This window comes from Astyanax mexicanus, chromosome 9 (assembly GCF_023375975.1).
Source record: "Astyanax mexicanus isolate ESR-SI-001 chromosome 9, AstMex3_surface, whole genome shotgun sequence".
Classification (NCBI taxonomy): domain Eukaryota; kingdom Metazoa; phylum Chordata; class Actinopteri; order Characiformes; family Acestrorhamphidae; genus Astyanax; species Astyanax mexicanus.
In genome coordinates, this window is record NC_064416.1 from 18139177 (window position 1) to 18157508 (window position 18332).

Genomic DNA, 18332 nt, shown 5'->3' on the forward strand with positions numbered 1-18332 from the left:
TTGATAAATTTGGATAACTGATTGACTCCTTAATATTGGCTAACATTCATGTTTGCAAGTAAAATGTGTAAATAAAATAATAATGTTTTGTGAAGTTTTTTATAAGGTATATTATACCATAGTTAGTTTCGACCCTGTAATGTGATTGGCTGAGAGGCGTTCTTTGAATGCCATTATTAGCCGGTAATGCACTGTAACCGAACCTCTCAATGTATTACTCCGCCTAATACAAGTAACCTAGCAACAATACAGCGCATACAATCCAAACAGCGCAGCTACAAATAGAGCAGTAATGGAACTATTTTAACTGTCGGAGTGTTTATAACCAAACAGATCATATTTTCACTTCATATTTAACTCAAAATATTTCAACAAACAGCAATAATAGAACTGTGCTATAATTACAAAAAAGCATTTGAGATTCTTGCTATAACGTGTAATATTGGCACTGCTGTGCTGATCTATGGCTATGACCGTAGCACAGCAGTGCCAATATTACACGTTATAGCACTCCCTCTCGTGTGTTATTGCTTAAATCAAGAACCATATAGAAACTATTATTTTTAAAAGATTACACTGACTGACCCTAACAGTAAAAACACTAACGTTGATTATCTGGGTACAATGGCACCTGTCAAGGGGTGGGATCAGCAAACAGCAATTGAACAGTCAGTTTTGTTTTTTGACATGACAGAACATTTCATTTCAAGTATATGTTCAGTCATAAATATTCAAAGGTGTTCCTTATCTATCTTGGGAGTGTATGAACCACACACACACACACAATCCAACAAAACGATTGTTATCTACAGTCTTTTATGCTTTACTGGAGGTGACCCAGGCCTGGCAGCACTTGCTCTATGGTTAATAGTCTCGTTAAGCTTTTGTGGTCTAAGACTTTACGCTCTTCAGATAATGCTAGCTTGTGCAAACATCTGTGATGTGACTGGAACAAAGAGCGACTGTTCACCCACATCACACAGATATGTTCTTGTAGTGCGGGTCTTTGACGACATGCAGAAGTGAATCTTGAGTTCCGACTTTATTTCATGAACAAAGACATAAACTGTGACATTATTGGTAAGTGAATACATACAAAAAAAAAAACAAATCAGTAATGTCTCATCGTCACAACTATGCTGTTACCAGTAACAAGAGGGGTGATTGTCCTATTCAGTGCAGATCACTTCAATTCCCTTCAGATGCACATCAACCAACCACAATATTTCAAGAGGAAGACAATCAACTCATAGAGGATCTTGAAGAACCCTTCAATGTAAACGAGGAGAAAGAGTACCAGAAGTACCAGTAATAAGACTGAAGTCTGAATAAGACCATTGATCCAGTGACCTCTTTTGTGGGTGTCACTTGGTACTAGAGAAACTTTACATTGTTCCACTTTCACAACAAACGCTTTCTGACAGAGGAAGTGCTAAGTTCATTCAGTGAACTCACTGGCTGGTCTTCAGTTCTCTTATCATCTTAAAATCTGAGATGTTCTTGCTGGTGTAGTCAACTATATAGTAAGGGCAGATGATAAATTATTACTTGAGTATATATAGATCAATAGTTTGTGCTTGAGTCAGGGGTGGAGAGAAGAAGAGAAAGAGAAAGAGAGAGACAGACAGACAGACAGAGAGAGAGGGAAAGAGAGAAAGGCAGACAGAAAATTCAATGTATTAAAAGAAATAATACTCTTTAACATAATGGGTTGCATGTCAATTTTTGTGGTGGCATCAGCAGATGTAGACACAGAAACCTTATTTCAAGTAAACCAGCACAGTAGGCTCGTCATGCCCCACTCTGGCCAGCAGCCCCAATCTGCCCTTTAACCTTCACAGAACTACAGTAGCACTCCAATTCCTACCCGATCCCACCTAACTAACAGTAACAGTAAAGAAAAAAAGATAACTCAAGTATAAAATATAATCTTTATGAGAATGTATTGCGAAATTGAATATAAAAAATAACATACACTCCACATACGGCCACGTTAGGTTTAAATAAACCTAAAAAAACTCAACAATTGTATCACTGTTATCAATGCAAACATTACTGGCGAAAGATTAAAAAAAATAAAATAATAAAATGTCACTCAACCACTGCAGAGTGAGACATACAGAGACATTTTCATACACATCGAGAACTACAGTCAGTTATTACTTTGAGATCAGTCATCTTGGTCTAGTTAACAATCAGGCCTTGCCCACCTAGCACTATGTTGTTCTTTGGTGCTTTTCATTAAAACTTATTTTTATTAGAAGCTGCTGACAATCCAGAGCCGGGACCAGGCCGCAGACAGAGAGGCTTAACCGACCGTCTGCGAGCTGCAAAGAGACGTTACCAAGGTTTCTTCCTCCTGCAGCTCTGAGGGAGTTTTACCTTGCCTACGCGCTCACTGGGGGTTCTGTATTCTGTATTTTCTGTGTTTAATGTGTTGCCCGAATCTTTGTCCTGTGATCATGTTTCTGTAAAGCTGCTTTGTGCCAAAACCAGTTGTAAAAAGCGCTATACAAATACATTTATTTGAATTTGATTTGAAAACTATTGCTGAGTATGAAATCGCTCACTATTACAGAAATAGGGCACTATATGGTGCGTCAGCCATTCTGTAGCTCAGTTTTTATTCCCAATGTAGTTCACTATCAGCACCTATAATGCACTACGAAATGTAGTGGTGCAGGAAAGATTGTTTGTTGTGTGGTCATTCCCAAGTCAGTTTATTATATAGCAAATGCATGTAGCGAATAGTAAATTATTAGTATATTAGTATATATTGTTCCATTTTGGTGTAAAGTGAAAGGTGGAAGCACGTCCTTTGGAAGTTTAGAAAAAATGTTTATGTAAAGATTTATATGAATAGATTTGGTTAAAGGTAAAAGTTAAAAAGACGTCTTTTTACAAGTGATTGAAACACAAACATATTTTCAACCATTTGTAAAAGACTTCTTTTCATACTTCCACTTTCCTTTTAACCCAATCTATACATATAAAATTAGACTTTACATAAATGTCTTTTCAACCACAAAAAATATATGTATTTTCATAACAAATATCCCTAACAATTTTATAATTTCTTTTTAACAACATAGTGCTGGGTGGGTATTGGTAAGACACGCTTTTTCGTTGTTAAGTAAAATACGTTTACTTATCATTGCTCTCTTTTTCTGTAACACACTACTAGACCTGGTTCTGTTACAATCCAATTTCAACTTAAAGTGCAACATCAGGAATTTCAAATATTTTTTTTGTATGTTTTTTCTTTTTTTATGCTAACGTATTTATGTCAATATGTCAGGCAAATCATATCCGAACACTTCTTTAAAGCTTTTTAATAATTTTTTTATGCTTGTAATAAAAAAAAAACAACGTTTCCTAGTCTAGGATTATGTCCTAGAAATGCAAATGTAGCCTCCACAGCAAAGCTGCTTCTTTCAGCTTCAACAAATTGAAAACAAATAGGCAATACCCAACACCCAAACATTCCACACAAGAGTCTGCAAATAAATAGACAGATAACATAAATAAATAGATCAATAAATAACTGATAAATAGGCCATGTAATATTCAGGCAATAATATGCAGTATGGGAGTTTATCATGAGATTATCATGGGGAGTAAAATAGTGCATCCTTGTCCCGGCCCCTTGAGGGTTAAAGCAGGGCAAGTCTTTCTGAGGTCACACACAGAGAGAGGAGCACCTGTTTGGATGAGCGTTTGATTGACATTTCTTTGATGTGTCCCCTGGTGTGTCTTTGCTCTTGTCTGAGTAGAAGAGGCTATAGGGAATGGTGAGGGATGAGTCTGTAGGGGCCAGGTGGGTGGGGCTAGGGGCCAGGTAGGTGAGAATGATGAGCCAGACAGTTGAAAAGGTCGCAGCTGGCGTCTTGTAGATGGTCCTCTTGAAGAGTTATCACAATATTAGGACTGTGAGAAACAGAAAAAAAAGATAAAAAACATTTATTGTTATGATTTATAATTAAGCAACTCCTAACACACAACTTACCTGGTAAAAATCTGTTGGATTGGTACATCTTTGACCATGTATTACAATTAAACATTTAACACATCATACATGGTAAACATGTACATACATTATTACACTGACAAGACAAATAGAATTCTCAAGCCACTTTGAGAATTAGTAACATTAACTTTGTTACTTAAAACATAAAGATGTGTTTCCTGTCATTCTGTCATGGACAGGATAAAACACACAGTATGTGTTAGTGTTCTGGACTCTGGATGCTGCATATTAACCAAAATGAGCTTGAGTCCTAAACATAAAATGAATGGCCTAAATCTGATGATCTAATGAACTAAATCTAGCACTTGTACATAGCAAGAAATCTACGTCTGTGTGTGCTCAGGCGTGATTATGTAGGATGGCAGTGTTTGTCATGTGAACAGAAATGTAAGGAGAAGATTTTGGTGGCAGATCTTAAAGCAATTAGGAAAAAATGAAATGCACTATGAAATATGCAAACAGCACTGTAGTTCATTACTGACATGCAGAGAACTGGCCAAACTGCAAGCAAGACAATATATCACAATTATTGAAGATATATAAATTATTTTACATTTACAAATATTTATACTTTTTGGTATAATGTGAATCTGGTAGTTGTTTTTCATGGTATGCTCAAATTACCTGGAATAAATACTTGTATATTGACTGATGTATTTTTTCTCCTTCTTCTGTAAAGTTCACAATTTGGATTTAAGTCCAGTAAGTTTTAGGGATATACTGGCATGACTGTTATATGTAACAAATGTGATAGGACTGCAAATACAACTGTTAATACAGTTTTGCTAAAAAGCTCATTTAAAAAGAAACTTTGGGCGTTTGTGCGTGTGTTTTTTTGTGTTTTCTAAATCACATACCAGTGCACTTTTAGGAGGTATTCAGTATTCACTATGGAGAACTGTATTGGGACATCTGCTCTGTCATTGTTTTTCTTCTGAAATCAAGGGTATTAACAATTCATTCTGCTTCTGTTTGAATAACTTTCTCTACTGTCCAGGAAAAAAGGCAGTCCATTTGATTTTGAAACACTGCTGTGAGTACTGGATTGCATCTATCAACAAGAGTCATTACCACATCCCCAACTCCCCAGCTCATCCCACAAGTTTTATTTATTTATTAAAGAAAATAATTGGTTGAAGTCAGTGTTTGTTGCCCAGGGAAGACTTTATGCTATAAATTGGAGCATTGCTGTGAGGATTTAACATTTAGCAACAAGGTTTGTGGGTGGGTGGGTGGGTAGGTAGATAGGAAGCTAAGTAGGTACTTCATTGATCCTGAAGGGAATTGAGAAGGGAAATTAAGAGCACTGAGTGACGTCAGAATATTGGATGATCACCACCTTACCTCCTTAATGTTTATCTGTCCATTGTGTAGACAAGCTCTGTGTGTGTATGTGCACAAGTATCTGAATGCATTTGTTACTGCCTCTTTAAAGAGCAAACCCAAACCAATATTTTTTCAGTTAAAATATCAGGTTCTAAAGGTTTTGTCTCCTAGTCTGGCACATTTACAACATATCTAAATGAAAAGTCATGTCACGTTTCTACTTCCTTATATGATAAATGTAATTGCTTTTAGATCTGGCATGGAATCTTCCCACTTGTAAAGCTATATGTGTAATGATAATGCCTGCTGAAGCAGAAGTTAGCAGACAGAAAGAGTTCCTCCATAGGGCAGGTTACCTGCGGCCCGCGGACGCTCTGCCTCGCCTCATTTGTGGGGAGAGTGGCGGTACTGAGGCAGCAGGCTGCTGACAATCTACGAGAGACTGATAAATTAGACAGATATACAGAGGAGTGACAGTCAGGGTTAGCGACACACACATAGACACAAGGACACACACCAGGAATGAGCTATCTGAGAGAAACGGGAAAAACTCAGTGCTTTAAGAAGAATAAACTTTGTAAAAAATGTACACTGTAGATGTTCACTGAGCAGTGCAGTTTGAATACAGGTACAGTGAGTCTACTGTGCACTATGTTTAAGAATGTTAAAAAGACGAATTAATAAATGGTAAATAGCATAAAGCTTGATATTTTAAAGAGAATTTCACCAATGTTTTAAAATGTTCTTATAATCAAATGGTTTGATGTTACATTACGATTATAGAGAAAATTGAGTCAGAATTAAAACATAGGATCCAGATGTACAAAATCATAATCTTAAATCCAAATGTAATAAATATGCTGCCTAAAGTCAGTGTCATTGTTTTCTGATATTTTAATGATGTTTTTTAGAATAACAAAACAAAATACAGGGGGAGGAAGTTCATTCAGTGCAATGGAAGGGTTTCTTTCATTATCATTTTTATTACAGGAAAAAAAACAAACACCTAATTAATACCAATATTTTTTAATTCATTAATCAAATGAATATGTTTTGGTTAGTCAATTAGTCAATTAGTGACTTATTTTTTAATTTATTCAAAATGGGTTACGCGTGTGTGTGTGCTCGAGTAAAATAGTGATGAAAAATGTCATTATTTCTCCTAATACTTCAATATCTTTCTTAATTGCCTTTTTTGCATTAATGTTGTACAAGTAAAACATTTAAAACAATTTACTACATTACTTTATTATTAATATTTAACACACTTCTAAAGGTGGTGCGATATTTTCAACACACTGTAGTATGTACTAGTAGGTTTGGGGCAGTTTGGAACAGTGGACCTGACATTGATGCATTTTATGCTAATTAATGTACTGATGCTGCTGATTATGTTGATGGTTTACCCAGCTATATAACGACAGGTACACTGTTAGATAGTAAATACAATGGATATATATATTTGCATTGTAAACAATGTGATGTCTGATTCCTGTCCTCACCACTATAAAGTCTGTCTCAGTGCAGCCTTTATTGTCAAAACAACCTGAAATAATTTGTTTACAGCTGAGTGAATAAACTATGTATGCGTTTCAGAAAACTGGTGAAATTCCCATTTAATGTCAGATTGAGTTGAGTTAAGAGTTTTAAAAAAGTGCAAATACTAAAAGAAAACGAATGTAAAGCTTATTCCGTGTTAAAAGCCACTTTCCTCAGATGTAAATGACAATGAATTTCATGTTAAAAACATGACAACAATGAATGTATGACAGCAGCGAAGACATGGGGAAGTACAGAAAGCACAGAAAACAAAACAAATAAACAAAAACACAACTCAATACAGTTCAGATAACAGTAAATAACAACATCAATATTTACATTGGAAAAAAGCGAAACAGCTTTTTGCTACTATGCACCAAAACTTTGCAGATTGATATTTGTAGGTAACCAAAAACTGCCACCTTTAAAAAGCAAGTACATTTATACTGATTTACTGATTTATTTAAATATATTTATTTTAAATATATTTGAATCATATCTTATTCATTCATCTATTTTATATCATTTTCTATGTAGCTACTTATTTTATAGTTCATATATATCGTTTTATGAATTTATTAACTGAAGAGTATATTTTTATTAACACTATTATAGTATTTGTTCTTAATTTGCATTTTTTTAAATTCTACATTTGTTTATATACTTTTTTCTTTGTCTTGCTGTTTTTATTTTTACATGCATATTTTTTTTACTTTAGGTTGTAAAGCTACTTGAGCTGCATTTTATGTATAAAAGGTGCTTAGTAAATTATTATTTTTTTTATTTATTTACTAAGAATAGTTCTTGGGCCAAACAGAATTAGACTGAATGTGTTTGTGGGAATAAAGTGAGGTAAGGGGAGATATGAGACATTATGAAAATAAAAGTGTTCACCTCCTACGGATGCCCTTCCCAGAATTTGCAGGATTTTCCTGGGGATTACAGAGGCGGCCACTATTGCATAACAGAATTTAGAAGCTTATCAAGAAACATGTTTAAACAAGCCTATCTGAAAGCGAAACATTACATTTGTCATTGCAGGAGGAATGAGCTTGTTTTACTTTAGCTGAGGGACACAGATAGAGCTGTGTGGTAGATGTTTAATGGTAGATGTGTGGGTTATGCTCCTACTTGATTAGATAATAAAAGCTGGCACACAGTAGGGGATCAGACTGGTTTCCACACTAATTAGGCCTACATGTCAGCAGGGCACCATGAATTATACCAGCTACACACACCCCTACACACACCTCTGCAGCACCATGACATGAAGCAAATATAACACAGCTAAAACATGGCCTTAACATGTCTGTAAAGATATTATATACACTATATGTCCAAATATAGAACAGTATATACAGCTCTGGAATAAATTAAAAGACCACTTCAGTTTCTAAATCAGTTTATCTGATTTTACTTTTTAAGGGTATATGTTTAAGTACAATGAACATTGTTGTATTATTTTATGAACTATGGACAACATTTCTCCCAATTTCCAAATTAAAATATTGTCATTTAGGGCATTTATTTGCAGAAAATGAGAAAAGGCTGAAATAACAAAAAAAAGACAAAGAAATGCAAAGAAAACAAGTTCATATTCATAACGTTTTAAGAGTTCAGAAATCAATATTTGTTTGAATAATCCAGGTTATTAAATCACAGTTTTCATGCATCTGGACATGTTTTCCTCCACCAGTCTTACACACTGCTTTTGGATACATTTATGCCACTCCTGGTGCAAAAATTCAAACAGTTCTTGATTGTTCTCATCCATCTTCCTCTTGATTATATTCCAGAGGTTTTTAATTTGGTAAAATCAAAGAAATTCATAATTTTTAAGTGGTGTCTGTATTTTTTCCCCCCAGAGCTGTATATACATACTGTATATGTTTGATTACACCCCTAATGAATAATAAAATAATTTTGCTAGCTTATTTGACTAGCTACAATGAGCGCTGACACGTGGGCATTAAAGGTAGTCACTCCAACATTTCTTTTAATTTCACAATAAATAAGCAGACCTCCAGAATCAGAAAAAGCCATGAAGGCCAGGAACAGACGAATAAACTTTAATTTGTAAAAAAAATTATAATAATAATAATAATTACAGTATATGAAATAGTTTTGTTATAGTACTCTTGCATTTTTAATATCCTTGACTATAAACTCAATGCACAATGCATATGCAGGTGTCCCAATAATTCTGTCCATATAGTGTATATTGCATTACAATAAGTGTAGCCAAGCAAAAATAACAGCAAAATTGTGCTGACATTTTTTTTACCAAATAAATAAATGCATCCTTTTTTTAAGTGGAGGCCTGCAGTAAAACATCATTATTCCAACATCCTGCACAAGCTGATTTCAGGGCTGATTAACTTCCTAAAGGTCCAGCTTAGGTATATCGAGGTAATGAACCAGAGATCTTCACCACTTCATTTTTGGTTCATGGAGCTCTGTGCTTTTTGATAAATGATGCATCCTGCATGATAGATCGTATTTCACAGCCCACTGGGATGCAGCTAGAGGGCAGTAGAGAGGTGAGGGCATATCCCTGAGTCTGCACAATGCACATCCTGCAGTCCCATATGCTGTATCCCGAAATAGTACAGAGCTGTGTGGCTGCATTTTTACTGTAATCGTATGTCGTGCCTTTGAGGTCATTTTAACATGCCACTTGAATCTGTAAGTAACGTACAGTCACCACATGGCTTTATTTACTTTCACAACATATGGCAAAGCTGAAAGAGGACAACTGCAGTCAATTTGATGCCGTAGATACATATGTGATGATTATTATTTTATATTCTGATTACCAGGGTGTGGGTCAATTTAACAGCTGAAGTTCATACAAAAATAAAACTGGGGCATTGTGAAAAACAGGATACTGTGGGCTTATCCCGATTGCTGATTTATCCTCAAGATGGTGCAGCAAGGTGCATCAGCAGCATCTGTGTATTTGTGCTATCTGGCCATGGGATGGAGCCACAGTTTACAGCATGACCTAATAATGCAGCACCTTCAAAGACTTCAGAGAAATCCATTATGCGTAAGAAATAAAAGACAGTATCAGTAATTAAGCTGACCAGCAAAATAAGACAAACCACAAAGACACAAGCACTAATTGAAGAAAGAGGATGCACCCAAAATATGGAAAGAAAAGCCTTCTTTTTAAATGTAATTTCTCAATGCATATTTAGCAACCTAGTGTAGGGCTGGAGTATATAATTGTTTCCAATAAAAGCATCTATCTTTAAAATGTGAATATATTGGAAAAGGCAAAAGTTTTCTTAACTTTGAATGGACATCAATGTAAAATAAGAGTTATTTTCAAGTAATTCTAGTGTATTTCTAGTGATCTATTCATCCAGGATTTATAACATAGTGTTAAAAGCAGCGAAATGGTTTAAATAAAGGAGAAAACTGCTGATATATGGTTTATATGTTCTTTTAAGAGCCATACAGAGCAGGGCACAAAATGGCACACTTGGTGGTTAACTGAAAGACTGAAGACTAAAGAGCCCTGTGGAAGCTGGCAGCAGGTTAACAAGGCCCACAGAAGTGATTATGCTAAAAACAAAGCAAGTAAATCATAAATAGTCAATGAAACTAGTGCAATTAACTGCAAATGTGCTTTCATCCTTAACACCATGATAAAGGGTCACAAAATGATCTGCAATGTCAGTAAAACATCCTGAAAAAAAAACTAAAAAGCACAAGAGAGGAAAGCCAGTCTTTTCTTCTACATGGTGCCTATTCAGTCTCAAATTCTGCCTTCAAATTTTGTTAGAAATACTGTATTTACAAGATTAGCGGGTTTGTCACTTGCTAGAACCCTACAGCTGCATCACACAGGAAAGAATCGGCCAAACTGCCCAGCACTGATTCCAAGAATTAATGAATTTCAGCAAAGAAAAGATGACAGGTGTCTAGTTTAAAAATATTGGTATGTTTAAGATCCACCTCGTGGGGAAATTCATTCAAAATATTCATTTTAGTTATTGTAGCCTACTAATATTTTAATATCTATTTGCACAAGTATTAATGTTTTATTTTAAATTCTACATCAAGTGGCTACATTTTGCTGTTGCAGTTTTGGCTTATTTAGAATGTTGTAATATGGTCCTTTATGTGGTCAAGTTTGACCACCCTGCTCTAGGATAATAGAGAGTGCATTTTAGCTACTTACTTTTGGAGGGCTGCTCTTTATCTTGGGCACCTTTCCTCCGCGGCCACGGTGTGACTGTTCATGGTCAAATTCTAGGTCTTCCAGACGCTGTGTGAGGGCCAGTTTCTGCTGGATGGCCATGCGGAGCAGAGAGTTCAGAGTCTTTTTCTCATCCTCAGCTGCTGCCAACTGCCTCTGCATCTCATCCAGCTGAGTGACATACTCATCACACCTGCAGACAGTAAGAAGAATCAAGTCAGGTAATGGCCAGTGCAAACAAGTGATGCTTTTTATGTTTCATGTTTTTGAGGTTTATTTTATTAGTTAGCTCCCATTAATTGCGTGTTCTACCCTTTAAACTGAAAGCATACGTGAGTTTTTCTGTACAAAAGTTTATTTAAGTGAGCAAATTATAGAAATAATAATATTTTCCAAAAGTGCCTTGACTTTAGCTTATCCATTATTTTTCTAGAAATAAAGAGAACTGTTAAGAAGTTGTCTCTATTTTCTGATGAATCTGCTTCTAATCTTTTGAGAAAGCTCTACTTTACATTTTCGGAGTGTTGCTATTAGAATTAGATTGCTCCTGATGTTAAATGGTTTGTTTTGGATCCTAAATGACATTTCAACCTATTGTAAATTTTCTTTCCGCATCGATAATGTATCTATCTAAGGATAAAGTATCTCAAAGGTATTTAATGGTGTTCCATCACTCTCGACAACATAATTCCTTTGGACTACAGATCAGTGCTAGAGGATTTATATCTCTGTAGCTGATGTTTTGGCACTGGGCATGCTGACCTTAGGCCCCAAAGCTGCCTGAGGACTTCCTTTGGAGATTATACAAACTGTGTGTGCAACTCAGCAACAATTAATAAAACTGATATTTCGGGACAATTTATATTGTTATCTTGATAATAATTTGCTACAGTGAATATCTGATGCTTTTAATATAGTGTACCTGGTGGCAAACATAGCCCTCAGGGAGGAGAAGGTGGCTGCGTCCTCTTTCAAAGCCTTGAGCTCATTCCTCAGCTTCATCATTGTCTCCGTTACCATGGACTTCTCATTCTCATACTTACTCTTCAGGTTAGCCAAGGCTACCTCTGCAGTCTGAGGAGAAACCAAAAATAATGTTACACAAGCACATGGGAATTTAGCTATAATAGTACAGTGCTGCCATAAATAATATATTAAGAATTTCTAGATTTGTATTTGAAAACGTTCACCATTCTGAGAAAAAAAGCAACATATATTGATGACACATTAGGACATTTAAGAGCAAAAATATAAAAATATAAATTTATTATTTGCAAAAACTCTACATAATGTAAACACTTTGTTTTTTAACATTACACTACTGTAAAAAAAGAAGCTAATTTTAAGATAAATCATAGTGGCACCACAGCCATTTCGTATGCATTTGTATGCAGAATTTTTAATAGAATAAATTCATTAAAAGGTACTCATATTGTTACTATTTAGAAACTGTCCTGTTAAAAATAAACTTTATATTTAAATGGCTTATTTGAGCAACGGTCTAGACTGCCTCCTACCTGTTTGTTGGCCTTAAGAACAAGACGCAGAGTGGCTATCTGTTCCCTCTTGGTACTTAAAAGAGACTTGAGCTTCAGGATCTCCTCCATGCAGGACTCCTTGTCCTTGTCGAAGATGGGTGCTAACTCCCGTGCAGCTGCCCTCTGCCTGGACAACTGCAGTGAGCGGTCCACAGCTTTCTGCAGGTGTTTGATCTGGTCCCGAATAATGGCGTTCAGGTTGTAAATGTTCATGGGTTCCTTGCGGAGATCTCCGTTGGCCTCTGGGACAGAATTGGATAGTGAGGCACTGTTGACTGGGGAACCAAAAGGAGATCTAGTGGGGCTCTGTTGGATGACTGTCTCTCCTTTACCATTGTCCCCAAGGGGCTCTTTTAGAGGTGAATCCTGGGGACTCCTGGAAGGGTCTGAAGAGTTGATAGCAGCCAGGCGACGGGCGAGACGAGGGGACAGCGAGGCCCTAGGGTCATCCCCACCTTTAAGACTGCCGCTGCGTGTCACTCGACTCTGTCGGTAGTAGTCCAGCATGACACGGTTGGGTGTCTCGTTGTTGCACAGGCAGACGTGATGGTAGAGCTGAGCTAGCTCTTCACTAAAGGTAACCAGCTCGTCTTGAGCGGTGTTGAGCATGCTTTGACTCTCGTTTGTCATAGACGCTGCGCACCGAAGCTCTGCCTCCAAGCTGCAGATTCGATCGCGGCTTTCGCGGCACTCCTTCTCCAGAGATGTGGCATGTTGATCCAGAGCCTGCAGCTTCTGCTCACTGTGGCTGCGCTCTTCAGACTGGCTTTCTACAGACTGGTTGTACTTCTCCTTTAAGGCCTTCAGCTCTGCTTTCAGGTCAATGACCTCGGTTACTGCTACCTTATACTTACACTCCAGGATCTCAATGCCGTTTATTTCAACATCGTTCTCGAGGCAGCCGTTCATGGGGCCGTCCCCTTTCTCTGTCTCCTCTGCATCCAGCTCCTTGTCACTACAGAGACGTTTCATAGCATTGACGCGCTCCGTAAGGCGGTTCACACGCTTGTGCTGCTCGGTTAGGGCACCTTGAGTGTGTTGCAGCTGTGTTTGGGACTCCTGAAGGTTAATCAGTAGGGTCGCCTTTTCTCGCTCCACCTAGTGCACAGCAAAGGAGAGAAAAAAAATGCTTTAAGGTTGCTTAAAATAGGAGAGATTGATGAATATAGATCAGTGGTCTTCATCCCTTCTCCTGAAGAACTACCTTTCTGCAGGTATTAACACACCTTATTTAATTAGTCCAGCATTTCTAAAGACAGTAGTGAATTGGATCAGGTGTGCTGTGTTAGCCTGGGATCTGCAGGAAGAAGGTTGGAGACCACTAGTGTAGGTCCACCTGTCTGGTGTTGCACGCGTTTTTTGTTAGTTAGTCATCTTTAGCAGAGGCCAATTTTAGATCATAAAGCCTATTTTGGTTGTATATTTTTGTGGCGCTTTTTAGTCATTATCACTAGCAATGATAATGACTAAGGATGAACCAAAATGAAACATTTAGGTCAAAACCAAAAAAAAAAAAAAATTTAATATTTGACCACAAGCCAAATACTAAATACCGAAAACATTTTTTCACAGGTTTTCATGAAATGTGGCACTTTTTTTTAATTCAAAATATATAAATTGTCACACAATTGTATCACTAGTGCTGTTATAACCATAAATGTACTTCAACAGTGCTACTTTATTCACATTTTACTTTAGTAAAATACGCACAGAGATAAAGCCACTTTTGCCTGGAAATTTCTGTGGCACTTTTATTCTAGCAATGAAAATGACTATGGATTAACTGAAATAAAACATTTTGGTCAAAACCAAAACAAACTAATGAAATATTTGGCCACAAGTCAAATGCTAAATACTGAACACGTTTTTTCACAGTTTTTTATGAAATGTGGCATTTTTTTTCACAATTCAAATTACATAACATTGTCATACAATTGTATCACTTGTGCTATTTTAATCATACATTTACTTCAACCGTGCTTAACAGTGTGATTAAAATACACAGTGATGCTGAACCCTTTATTTAATTTAATTCATATTAAGTAAAGTGTTCAATTTTCCTTCCTGACCCCCTCCTACACTCCCTGCCCGTACTGTGTATACAGTAGTAGCACACTGATACACAGTGTGGCAAAGAAAGGGGAGCCGAGTGTGGGCCTGCCATCACTCCTGAAGTAATATATATCTGCAGTATAACTTAAATTAAACTATTCATTGTTAGGTATGAATTATTTGTCCGAATGTTATTGAAATTCAATGTTATTGAAATTTTTGACAGAATATTTTCAGTTGCTAAATGTAAATTCCTAATAATGACATTTGCTTAAATTAAGTATAACCATTGTTCCTTGTAAAAAATTAAGATGCTACAAAAAGTTATTTAAGCAATGCCATGAAAGGAACAATTCTGGTTCCAGAAGAAGACTGAGTACATCATATATGTCAACTGAATTAAATACAATTACATGTTAAACAACATGCAGACAGTACATGGAGATGTAATAATTTCTCAACCTCCCCAACACAAAGTTAGAACAACTCTTGGCATGTGTTTTCTGAAAGTGAACTCAAGTGCTGCTTAATTGCTTTCTGATTGTATTAGAGGATTGTATTAGGGGAGTCAGCCATTGTATTAGAGGAGTCAGCCATCTCCTGTGTTTGAAGCTGAGATGGTGAAACTCTATCGATCTTTCTCTGGAAGGGAGCCAGCAAAACAAAAAGGAAACATATAAACAAAGCCTACAGGTAAGCCTTGAAACAAATGTCTTTTATTTAATGTCTTATTATACTATAACTACTTATTATCACAGTTTGCCTTTCTATTTTAACATGTGAACATGCATTCGCTTTCATTTTTCATTGGTGATGTAAAAACAAGCATATATTCAATTAAATAAGACCTTATTAACATGGCTATGAAATGCTGTTGCAGCATTAATGAGGAAAAGTACATGGCAACATATGCTGCCTTGTAGATGATACATTTTCTAGAGACAGCCATGCATTTTCAAAAAGACAATGCAAACCCACATACAGCACCCTTTACAAGTACGGGCCTGGCCTGTCTGCAGTGCTGACTTGCCTTTAATTTAGAATGTGTGAAGAATTTTAAAAAGAAAAAATGAACAGTGCCGACTCTGTACTCTCGCACTTAAGAGGTGTTTGCAGAATAAATTTTAACAAAATAACACCTGTAACATTTTATTGCTTGGTGCCTAATTATATTTTACTTTTTGGAAGAACTATTACTATTAGCATTTTTTTGTAATGTGTTATAGGCAATTGCCATACTGCCCCAACGTTTTAAGATCTTGGGTTGTATATAATGCAATAAAATATAGGATATGGGCCATGTAACAAAACACAGAAACACAATTGCTGCTCATACTTTATTAATTCTGATCTACTTAAATATTTAACACCTTCTTATTTACTGTAAATTATTTACTGTATATTAAATCATATCCACATTTATTTCATTCCTCATCCTGAGGATACTAGTTATTCATTTCCAGACAGCTGTATTCATCCACAGCCAGCTGATCTCTATGCTGAGGATGCTCTCTGTGTTTCTGTGTTGTCACTGGCAGAGTTTCTATTCTTGTCCCCGGCGTTCTCCCACTGAACACGCCCGTGGCATACACATTTACAAACACACCCGGGCCTGCTTTCCAATGAAGCTGTGGAATTGCATGTGCTAGTAAAGCTAATCATTTTGACAGGGCCTCCACTGACAAACATGAGAGATTTCCTTCACTGCAGGGAACACAGACAATATTACCTAAGCTGACCTTGTGATCCTAGCTCTAATGAGGCTGTAGTAACAAGTATTTTTATATAAATAATACTGTCTGTCCAGCAGTGGAATTCTACCCGACTCTGCCTGACAATTGCTTGACTATAGCCCTATTAGAACATGAGTAGTTTTACATGGGAAAGTGGGTAATGTATAACAAATATTATACCACAGTTATTTCTGAACCTGCAATGTGTTTGGCTGAGAAGCGTTTTATAAGTGCCGTTATCAGCCGGTAATGCACTGTTACCGAAGCTTTCCATGTATTACACCGCAATGTACAGGTAACCTAGCAACAATGCAGCGCTTACAAGCCAAACAGCACAGCTACAAAAAGAGCAACAATGGCACTATTTATACTCACTGAGTTTTTAAAACCAAACAGATCGAATTTTCTCATCCTCTTTTGCTCAAAATCTTTCAATAAACAGTGATAAAGGAACTGTGGTATAATCCCAATAATACAATAGAGGTTCATGCTATAACAAGTAATATTGGCAGTGCAATATAGTACTCCCTCTTGTTTATTATTGCTTAATTTTCTGACACTTTTACAAAGTGCAAAAATGTGCTGTAAAAATAACTTCTGATGAAGGCACTCAAGACGTTTTGTTGTACATGGCTCGAACCACTCAAGATGTTTAAATCAGTGGCAAACCTTGGGGTCAAATCCAAAAGCTAAAGGACTAGTCAGAGATGCTACATTTCTTGCAGCTTTAGGTAAAACATTGTGTAGTGTAGCTATGATCTAAATATGTATTATAACCCTATAGCTGCTAATGCTCAAACTAAAATTTCATTTATTAGTATAAGTATGTTAAGGTTGGTTTTCATCACATGATATTTGAGATAATGGTAGTTCGTAAATCGAATAGCCACTCCCATCTCAGTCATTTATACCGAGATGTCTTATCTCATGCAGTCATACATTTTTACAGAAGTTCTGTGGTAAAAATACATTACTTCACCTCCTCAGGTAAAACTAATCCCATCTGAACAGGACTTTATGACAACTGCAATGAGTCATTCTATTCCTGGCTTCCTATATGAGTCTTGTTCTTGATAGTCCCAGTCATCAGTTCTGAAAATCTGGTGAATTCAATACATTTCTAAAGCAGTGCCACACATATCTGCATCTCTCAGACATCAAAATGAACAACGTAGATTCAGTTTACGAAATGATTTTTATCTTCTCTAATAGCGTTTCTTTTGATATAGTAGGCACTGTGGAGTCCTATTACGTTTCCTGGGTGAGTGATGGGTCCAGTAATGGCTTAGATGAAGCAGTGTTTTTTTATGTATAGAGTGGACCAAAGCAGCCTTTCTTATTCCAGCAAAGTCAATAATGTCAGATAGGACATCTGTGACACTGTTTGTGCACCTGAGCATGTGTCCAGGTATGACATTAAAAAAGATATATAGAGAGACATGATGTAGGTGGAATACAATCATTTATAGAGTATTGGGTTGGCATAGTGTTGTGGTTAACCACAGAGCAGACTGGGGTTCAGTTGCTCATCCAGTAAGACACAGCATGCTTGGGCAGAATCTTTTAACAAGTCTGCCACTACATCTGCCAAATATCATTAATATAACATCTTTCTGCAAATTGTGAGACTATTCTGATGGAATCATATGTCTGATGGTGATATCTGGGTCCAGATTCTCATAAAAAGTGAGTGAGTTCAGTGTGGATGCTTGTTTGAGCAATAAAGAATAACCTCAGCTGCTAGAGGTGAGGGCATGATGTTAACTAGGGGTGTGTGTAAAAAAAAATGATTTTTCGATTCAAATCGATCTTCATTTGAATGATCCGATATCGATTCATACAAACCCAAATCGATACTTAGAATTAGCCCATTTTCCCCATATATAGTTTTAACGCCTTACGCTTTATCT

At 36.5% G+C, this 18332-nt stretch overlaps 1 protein-coding gene across 3 annotated transcripts in view; it reads right to left on the reverse strand.

The window, feature by feature from the left end:
• Positions 1 to 1023: 1023 nt before the first annotated feature.
• bicd1a (bicaudal D homolog 1a) overlaps positions 1024 to 18332 on the reverse strand; it is a 59765-nt gene continuing 42456 nt past the window's right edge. Inside the window, exons 6-10 of one of the 3 annotated variants that reach the window (XM_022679610.2) lie at positions 12617 to 13735; positions 12022 to 12173; positions 11082 to 11292; positions 5710 to 5795; positions 1024 to 3927 (exon numbers count right to left, since the gene is read on the reverse strand). In XM_022679610.2, the coding sequence (XP_022535331.1) occupies positions 3828 to 3927; positions 5710 to 5795; positions 11082 to 11292; positions 12022 to 12173; positions 12617 to 13735 (1668 nt within the window). In that variant the 3' untranslated portion in view covers positions 1024 to 3827. The remainder of the gene's footprint in view (positions 3928 to 5709; positions 5796 to 11081; positions 11293 to 12021; positions 12174 to 12616; positions 13736 to 18332) is intronic. The other 2 variants (XM_022679611.2, XM_022679612.2) reach the window with 2 other exon arrangements.